We start from the raw sequence: 8,545 nt of genomic DNA, 5'->3' as shown, positions 1-8,545 counted from the left end.
GTGGGGGGCTTGGGTGGAGTGGGGGTGGGTGGGATTCCCAGCCCGGAGGGGGAGAGACCCCCCCTCCACCCTGCCTAGCGCAAGGCCCCCCCATCCCTCCCTCCCTCCTTTCCTGCAGCGGGGTGGGGTGGGGTCTTCAGGGGAGGGGTCTCCCCAATTCTTCTCCCCTCTCCCCCCCCCCAACCAGGCACCTACGGGACCGTCTTCAAAGCCAAGAACCGGGAGACCCACGAGATCGTGGCGCTCAAGCGGGTCCGACTGGATGACGACGACGAGGTGAGACCCCCTCCCCAGGGGGAGGGGAGGGAGGGGGGACAAGAATTAGGGGAGGGGGCTTCCCTGCTTCTGCAGTGCTGGGCTGCCCCCCTTTTTTCTGGTGCAAGGGGGGCTGCGCAGGATGCTTCTCCCCCCCCTACACACGCACACATCCCATCTCCTTCCATCCGTCAGCCGCATCCCGGAGGGATTTTGGGGAGGGGGTCTCCTCCTCCGCCTGCAGCCCCCCCTAACCCTCCCCTCCCTCTCTTTCTCCTAGGGGGTCCCCAGCTCGGCCCTGCGGGAGATCTGCCTGCTGAAGGAGCTCAAACACAAGAACATTGTGCGGTCCGTCTCCGGGGGGGGCTGGGGAGGGGGCTCCGCGGGGTACCCCTCCACACACACGCTTTGGGGGTGAAGGGGAGCGAGGTTTCGGCCCCACAGGATCGGGAGCCGCCGTCGTAGCCCCCCCAGACAGAAACAGAGCCTTCCGGGCAGGGTGTGTGTGTGTGTGTGTGTGTGCGTGTCTGTGCGCGTGTGGGTGGGTGGGGGTCTCTATCCTCTTGGACCTTGTGCCCCCCACCACCGGGCGGGGGTCCAAAGCTCGCCTTGCTTTCTTGGAGGGAGGGGACGCGAGGCCGGTTAGAAGACGGGCGGGCCTCTGGGAGTGTCAGGGCCCCCCCCGCTGCTTTGTAGGGGTCCCCCCCATACAGCCGGTGAGGAGGGGGCGGGGCTGACTGCCGGGGGAGACCCCCCTGCCCAGACTGTCCCCCTCCCCTTTCAGGTTGCACGACGTCCTGCACAGCGACAAGAAGCTGACGTTGGTCTTCGAGTTCTGCGACCAAGTAAGGCGACAAAAGGGGTCCCGCCCTCAATTTTCCGGGCGCGTGAGCAGAGACGCCCCCAAGTCTGCCCCCAGATTGGCGGGCTGGACGCCAGGGTTCTCCGGCTGGGGGCGGGCCATAAGAGCCCCCCCCAGTCGCCCCCTCTTCCGCAGTTGGTGCCCTACCCCAATTGCCCCCCCTGTGCTCCCCACTCTCCCCACTGTCCTGTATCCCCCTGGCCGTCTCGGGGAGGCTTTTTGTCTCCCCCCCCGCTCTCAGCCTCCCACCCCAAAGGCGCAGGGGGGAGGAAAGACAAAGGGGGGGGTATCAATGGCCACTCATGGTCACACACTACAGGGAGTCCTCGACTTAACGACCGCAACTCAGCCAACACGTACGTTCCTAAGTGGGACATGTGCGAAGCGGGCTTGGCCCCTTTCGGCGACCTTTCTCGACACCCGGGTTCAAGAGAATCCATGCGGTCGCTAAGCGAACGCCCCGGTTTGTTAAATGAGCCTGGCTTCCTGCCGATCAGACTGTCCCCCCCAAAAAAAGGGGGGGGCGCGGGACACAGCAACGGTCGTAAAAAAAGAAACCGGCGGCCGAGCCGCTGAGTGTTTGACGCCGTAGCCGTCGAGAGAGCAGAAAAGTCGTAGCTCCGAAAAACGGGCGCGTGTCCTTTTTGTAACTTGTATTGTGACTGTCGTAAGGCGAGGACTTCCTGTACTTTTGCTCCCTCTTCCTGTCCCGCACGGGGGGTGGGGTGGGGAGGAACTGCACCCTTGTGACCCCCCCCTAAATTCTGCCCCTTTGGCCTGTCCCCTTTTCTTGCCCTTCTCCCTCCTGAGATCCTTGTTGGGGCTACTTGAAATGGAGGGAGGGGGGAAGTGGGGAGATTTTGCCCCCCCATAGAAGTCTGGGGGGGCTGCTGACCCCCCCCTCTGCTGACCCTGCCCCTCGGTGCAACGCCCCCCCTCCCGCAGGACCTGAAGAAGTATTTCGACAGCTGCAACGGCGACCTGGACGCCGAGATTGTGAAGGTGAGCTGGGGGGTTATCGTCCGGGATAGGACATTTCGGCTCTTGTGGGGCACGGTGCAATTGGCAGGCTGGCTGATGGGCACGCCCCCCCCATCTCTGCCCCCCCCCAGTCCTTCATGTACCAGCTGCTGAAAGGCCTGGGCTTCTGCCACAGCCGTAACGTCCTGCACCGCGACTTGAAGCCTCAGAATCTGCTCATCAACCGGGTAAGTCCAAAGGGGGGGTCTCCTTCTCCATCTCCCGTGACGAAGAGCGCCAGGCGGCTGAGCGATGGGCGCCACCGTTGCCCCCCCCGGGCCCCAGATGCACGCACAGCTGCCATCGGTTGTGGCATACGGGCAAACGAGGCCACCGGGGCGGGGGCGGGACTCTGCATCTAGGTGGTGGTGGCAGAATTAGCACCCAAATCCGGAGGTTTTTCACCCACCTCCCTCTGCTCCTCCCCCCCAGCCCAATTTGGGGGACTACCGACGCTTTTCCTGGCAGGAACCCCACCAAAAAGGGGGAGAAAAGCACCCGGGGTGCGCCGGTCTTGTGCCGACGCTTCTCCCACGTACCCAAATTGCTCGGCACCTGGGGGGGTGTCGTTCCTCCCCTATGGTGAGCCAGAAGGAGCCCCCCTAGGTGCCTCTAATCCCGGTAGCTTCTTCCCTTCGTGACTTCCTGTCTTGCCTTGGGGGGGGCAGAATGGGGAGCTGAAGCTGGCGGACTTCGGACTGGCGCGGGCTTTCGGCATCCCGGTACGCTGTTATTCGGCAGAGGTGAGCCGAGCCCCTGGGCAGAGAAGGGAGGGGGGCGTCCCTTCTCTGCAACAACACCCCCCCTCGCAGGCACAATTGGCCGGCCCGCTTTCTCCTGTCAGGATGCCCATCCAGGAATGGTTTGTTCCGGGGCGGTGGGAGGGGGGGGGACGACGGACACTTCCACGGAACCGTCCGTTCCTGGCCTCCGTGCAGTATCGTTCTTTGGGGAGGGTGGACTCTATTCTCTGCCCCAGTTTAGGAGAAAAGGGGGGGCTCTGCTGCTCCCTGACCTCCAGTTTGGGGGGGGTGTCTCCCCACAGGTGGTGACCCTCTGGTACCGCCCCCCCGACGTCCTTTTCGGGGCCAAGCTCTACTCCACCTCCATTGACATGTGGTCGGCCGGCTGCATTTTTGCAGGTCAGGCTGAGGTTCGGGGGTGTGGAAAAGGGGGGTGGGCTCCAGTTTGGGAAAGATGTGTGTCTGTTTTGGGGGTCTGACTCTCCCCCCTCTCCAGAGCTGGCCAACGCGGGACGCCCCCTCTTTCCGGGCAACGACGTGGACGACCAACTGAAGCGCATCTTCCGATATCCTTGCGGCTGAGGGGGGGGGCGAAGTGGCAGTGCCAGGAGGGCGGTGCTGGGGAGGGAACAGCATAATTGGGAGTGGGGCACAGGGGGGGAGGCAAGACAGGCGAAGACTCCACCCGATCCTTTACTCGTCCACGCTGCTGGGCACCCCGACCGAGGAGCAGTGGCCGGGCATGACGAAGCTCCCCGATTATAAGGTCAGGAGGTTCCCCCCCCACGGGAGGAGTGGTTTGGGACGTGGGGCAGTGCCAGGAGAAGGGTGGGCTTCAGCTGACCTCTGACCCCTCACCCTGCCCGCTCCTCCTCAGCCCTACCCCATGTACCCCGCCACGACTTCGCTGGTCAACGTGGTGCCAAAGTTGAACACGACCGGCCGGGACCTTTTGCAGGTGAGCTGCCCTCCCCCTCACTGGCCCCTCCCTCCGCCCCCCCCGTGCCACCCCTCTCCCCCGTTTTGATGGTCCCTGCTCCCCTTGCCTTTGCAGAACCTGTTGAAATGCAACCCGATGCACCGGATCTCGGCCGAGGACGCCCTGCAGCACCCCTACTTCACGGACTTCTGCCCCCCCTGACGGTCCACTGGACGCAGCGGTGGAGTGCCAGTGGAAGGGGGTGGTCCACCTGGCACCTCCCCTCCCCCCTCCTCCCCCCCTCCCCAATCCTTTTTGGGCCAAATCCTTCTTCTCCGGGACCAGCCGCCCGATCCGAGCTGTGAGTTTTTGTCGTCAGTGTGACGCGCTGCCGATTCCATAAAAGTTGCTGCTTTCTCTCCTCCTCCCTTCTGTGGTCTTTTCCTCACCTGCAGCCACCGCGGCCTGGAAGGGGGAGGGGGCTCTTCTCTCCTCCCTCGCTCCCCCCTCCCCCTTTGGCTCACCAGGCCTAAATCGCAAGGGGGCGGAGAGGCAGGGATCCCCATCAACTCGCCCCCGGGGGCTACTCTTCCTAGAGCTCCCCCCGTGCCCCATTTAACGTCTTTCGGACAAGCACACGCTCTGTTCCCACGGAGACCCTTTAATGACAGACGGACACAACAGTCAGATATTGGGGAGGGGGCGTCCACGGCTGCTGAGGAACCCCGGAGTCCAGCCATCTCCCCGCAAGTGCCAGGTGGACTTCCACCTGCGACGATGCCAGAGGTGTCCTCCCCGCAGCCCTTCCTTCCTGCAGGCGGCTGCCCGGAGCCGGCCAGGGGTCTGTCCTCGGGTGTTGGGGGGGTCTTCAGCAGGCAAACTCCTCGAAGCTGGTTAGAGTGGCGTGACAAGGTAGCCCACCCGCGGGGTAGCTGACCACGATGCTGTCCGAGTGGCCGCGCAGCGGATGGCAGGCACTCTGCGGCGGAGGGGGGAGAGAAAAAGAGGGGTATTAGGGGAGTCGACGGGCGGGCGCGGGTCGCGGTGCTCTCCCGGGCTTGGGTCCGCCCCTCCCTTCCCTCCCTCCGGGGCTGGGGATCGGGAGGGGGAGGGAGGGGGTGAGGGGGAGAAGACCGCTACCTGGGCGGCGGGGGCAGCTGACCGCGGGGGAGGTCCACGTACTCCTGGCGCAGGTGAGATGCCAAATGGAAGCAGGGGGGAGAGAAGAGGGGCGGCGATGGGAAGGTGAAAGTGGGGAGGGGGGAGAGAAAGGGAGGGGCGGGGACGGAGAAACGGCAATGAGGCGAGACCCCGCGACAAGGGCGCTGCTGGAGGACACGGGCGGTGAAAAAAGGGACGAGGGCCTTTCGGAGCACGCGCCCAACGCCTCTGGAAGAACTTCATGGATGCCGTCCCCCCAAACCTCCCTGATGCTGCTGGGGGCTGTCTTAGGGACCCCCCCAATTGTGTCCCAAGCTCCCTACTGGTTGTCAGGAGGAGGGAGAGGGGGTCTCAGTGCCCAGGTTGTGTGGGGGACAGCAGGGAGTGGGGTGTCACCTACCAGGTTGTCGCTGTTGCTGTGCTGAGCCTCCTTCCGGCCCTGGTAGTAACTGGAGAGCTTGTCGCGCAGCACCTGGTCGGGAAGAGGAGAAAGGGCTGGCGGAAGCCGTGCGGAGGGTAGGGCACGGTGCCAGGCTCAGGTGGGCACGGAGGACCCCAAAGCCCATCCCGGAGCAGGTGGGACCAGGTCCTCCGCCCCTACTTCTTTTCCGGGCGGGAAGAAGGAGGGCCGGAACAAGAGTCCTGCCCAGGCACTGCCAGCTGCGTTCGGGAGCCGGGAAGAGGGCCACGCCGCTCCACCCCCGGTGACACTTACCTCATACAGGTAGTCAAAGATCTCCAGGAGGGTGAGCAGGCTGGCCCCGATGAACAGGCCCATTTGGCCCCCAATGTCCCCTGGAAAAACAAAGCGGGCCCCGTCAAAGAGCGTCGGCAGACAGCCAAGGAGGAAGACAACCGGGGAACGGGCCGGGGGAGACCCTAGTGAGGCCGGGCCCGGCCGAAATCTGCCAGGAGGGAGACCCACGGGGTTTTGTGCATCGGGTCAGCCAGCCACAGGTTGAAGATCCTCTCCGCGCCAAAGCCGGACGTCCACTCACCCAGCAGGCCGGCCACCTCGTAGGCCTTCTTCTGCTCGATGGTCTCGTAGTTCAGGGCTTCAAAGAAGATGTCCAGCACCAGCAGATTCTCCCTGGGGACCGAGGGCAGAGGGTCACCCGCCGCGTTGACGCAGGGCAGGGGGCCACCCCTGGCTTCCCTTGGGAGTTGTCCTTCCGTGCCGGAGCGCAGAGTCCCCTGACCCTCTCCGGCTTGCGAACCGGGGAGGGAGAGGGGACGGGTTCACGCGAGCGGTGGGCACGCGTGTGCGGCTCCATTTGCGTGAGTGGCGCAGCTCCACTTGTGCGAGCGGCAGGCACGTGTGTGCAGGTGCATTTGAGCGAGGGGTGGATGTGTGTGTGTAGCTCCATTCGCGCAAGCGGCAGGCACACATGTGCAGCTCCATTTGCACGAGCGGCAGGCATGTGTGTGCAGCTCCATTTGAGCGAGCGGTGGACATGTGTGTGCAGCTCCACTTGCATGAGTGGCAGGCACGTGTGTGCAGCTCCCTTTGAGCGAGGGGCGGACGTGTGTGTGCAGCTCTCTTTGCGCAAGTGGCACAGCTCCACTTGCGTGAGCGGCAGGCAGGTGTGTGCAGCTCCATTTGAGTGAGCGGTGGACATGTGTGTGCAGCTCCACTTGCGTGAGTGGCAGGCACGTGTGTGCAGCTCCCTTTGAGCGAGTGGTGGATGTATGTGTGCAGCTGCATTTGCGCGAGTGGTGGACGTGTGTGTGCAGCTCCATTTGAGTGAGTGGTGCAGCTCCACTTGTGCGAGCGGCAGGCACGTGTGCGCAGCTGCATTCGCACAAGCAGCCGACATGCGTGTGCAGCTCCATTCGCGCAGGTGGCACAGCTCCATTTGCAGGAGCAGCAGGCAGCCGTGTGTAGCTCCCTTTGAGCGAGTGGTGGACATGTGTGTGTGCAGTTCCATTTGAGCGAGTGGCGCAGCTCCATTTGCACAAGCAGCAGGCACATGCAGCTCCCTTCGCGCAAGAGGTGAGCACACATGTGCAGCTCCCTTTGCGCGAGCGGTAAGCACGTGTGTGTGTATGTAGCTCCACTTGAGCGAGTGGTGGACACGTGTGTGCAGCTCCAGTTGTGCGAGCGGCAGGCACATGTGTGCAGCTCCATTTGAGCGAGGGGTGGACGTGGATGTGCAGCTCCATTTGCGCAAGCGGCAGGCACGCGCAGGGGCTTGCCCGCTGCCGGCGTATGTGAAGACGCCTACTTCTGCGTCCCGGTAGTGGGCTGCAGCCCAGGGGTTGGGGACCCCCTGCTATAGTGAGTTTCTCTTTGGTCAGCGCCCCCACCCTTGGTGGGCCGCGCGGGTCCGTGGCGGGACAACAGCAGGGGTGACGGGCGTGGGGCTCGGTCCCTCGTGCGCGTGGACTCACAAGGCGGGGGGCACTCACGCAATGTACTGCTCGCTCCGGTTGTACTTCCGGGCAAGATACTTGGCGGAGGCCTTGCTGGGGATCTTGACCACCGAGAGCTCCTTGCTGTAGCGCACCGCCTCGCAGGGCATCAGGCAGGAGCAGAAGTCGTTGTCCTTCTCCACCAAGAACTCTGGAGCAAAGGGGGGGGAGAGCAGAGTTGCTCACAACAAGCCCCCACCCCACACCCTCCCCGTCCCCGGAGGGCGAGAGGAGGGGGTCCCGGCTCACCCAGGGCGGGGTCCGCACATTCCTTGTACTGCTCCGGGCTGCAGACGTTGGCGTTGCCTGTCCGGGGGAAAAGCAGAGATCAAGGGGGGGCGTGCAAGAAGCCTAGTGGACGGATCCCTTCAACGGGAGCTGGCCGTGTTAGCCGAAAAAGCTAACAATCACCGAGGCACGGAATCAAAACCGCGGGAAGTTATTAGCACCGCTGTGTAAAGCCTTGGTAAGGGGGCCACTTCCTGGAATGCCTGCATCCACGTTTGGTCCCCCATGTCGCAAAAAAGAGGTTGAGACTTTGGGGAAAAAACGCCGAGAAGAGCAACTAAGTCAGGGGTGTCAAACTCGCAACTTCCTCTCTCTCTCTCTCTCTCTCTCTCTCTCTCTCTCTTACTATATATATATATATATGTATGTGTGTGTATCCTTCTCCACCTCCCTCCATCCCTCCTTCTCTCCACCTTTCTCCCCTCTGTATATATCTCCATCTTTCTCCCTCTCTCTGCTCTCTCCACCTCTTCCATCTCTCTCTCCTCTTTCCCTCCCTCCTTCTCTCTCTCTATGTGTGTGTGTATCTCTCTCCACCTCCCTCCATCTTTCTCCCTCTCCATCTTTCTCTCTCCCCTCTATATATACATGTTTCTCCCTCTCTCTGCTCCCTCCCACTTCCATCTCTCTCTCCTCTTTCCCTCCTTCCCTCCTTCCCTCCCTCTCACTATATATATATAAGTATGTGTGTGTATCCCTCTCCACCTCCCTCCATCCCTCCTTCTCTCCATCTTTCTCTATATATATCTCCATCTTTCTCTCCTCTTTCCCTCCCTCCCTATCTCTCTCTCTCTCTCTCTCTCTCTCTCTATATATATATATATATATATATATATCCATCTCTCCCTCTCTCCATCTTTCTTTCCCCATCACTCCCTCTCTCCT

The 8,545-nt window shown here is 62.6% G+C and overlaps 2 protein-coding genes across 2 annotated transcripts in view; one reads left to right on the top strand and one right to left on the bottom strand.

The window, feature by feature from the left end:
- The window catches only part of CDK5 (cyclin dependent kinase 5), a 27,442-nt gene extending 23,371 nt beyond the window's left edge, over positions 1–4,071 (top strand). Inside the window, exons 2-12 of the mRNA XM_015827166.1 lie at positions 188–276; positions 536–603; positions 1,040–1,100; positions 2,063–2,119; positions 2,230–2,325; positions 2,806–2,880; positions 3,183–3,279; positions 3,377–3,446; positions 3,586–3,646; positions 3,758–3,838; positions 3,935–4,071. Of these exons, the coding sequence (XP_015682652.1) occupies positions 188–276; positions 536–603; positions 1,040–1,100; positions 2,063–2,119; positions 2,230–2,325; positions 2,806–2,880; positions 3,183–3,279; positions 3,377–3,446; positions 3,586–3,646; positions 3,758–3,838; positions 3,935–4,021 (842 nt within the window). The 3' untranslated portion in view covers positions 4,022–4,071. The remainder of the gene's footprint in view (positions 1–187; positions 277–535; positions 604–1,039; positions 1,101–2,062; positions 2,120–2,229; positions 2,326–2,805; positions 2,881–3,182; positions 3,280–3,376; positions 3,447–3,585; positions 3,647–3,757; positions 3,839–3,934) is intronic.
- Positions 4,072–4,667: 596 nt separating this feature from the next.
- The window catches only part of LOC107297801 (acid-sensing ion channel 1-like), a 21,398-nt gene continuing 17,520 nt past the window's right edge, over positions 4,668–8,545 (bottom strand). Inside the window, exons 6-11 of the mRNA XM_015827165.1 lie at positions 7,622–7,678; positions 7,370–7,523; positions 5,959–6,050; positions 5,676–5,755; positions 5,361–5,432; positions 4,668–4,778 (exon numbers count right to left, since the gene is read on the bottom strand). Coding sequence (XP_015682651.1) covers positions 4,668–4,778; positions 5,361–5,432; positions 5,676–5,755; positions 5,959–6,050; positions 7,370–7,523; positions 7,622–7,678 — 566 coding nt within the window. The remainder of the gene's footprint in view (positions 4,779–5,360; positions 5,433–5,675; positions 5,756–5,958; positions 6,051–7,369; positions 7,524–7,621; positions 7,679–8,545) is intronic.

The sequence above is a fragment of the Protobothrops mucrosquamatus genome, unplaced genomic scaffold (assembly GCF_001527695.2).
Source record: "Protobothrops mucrosquamatus isolate PMUCROS unplaced genomic scaffold, P.Mucros_1.0 scaffold3537, whole genome shotgun sequence".
Taxonomy (NCBI): domain Eukaryota; kingdom Metazoa; phylum Chordata; class Lepidosauria; order Squamata; family Viperidae; genus Protobothrops; species Protobothrops mucrosquamatus.
Note: the sequence above shows the minus strand (reverse complement) of the source record. Positions and strands in the feature narration are given on the sequence as shown.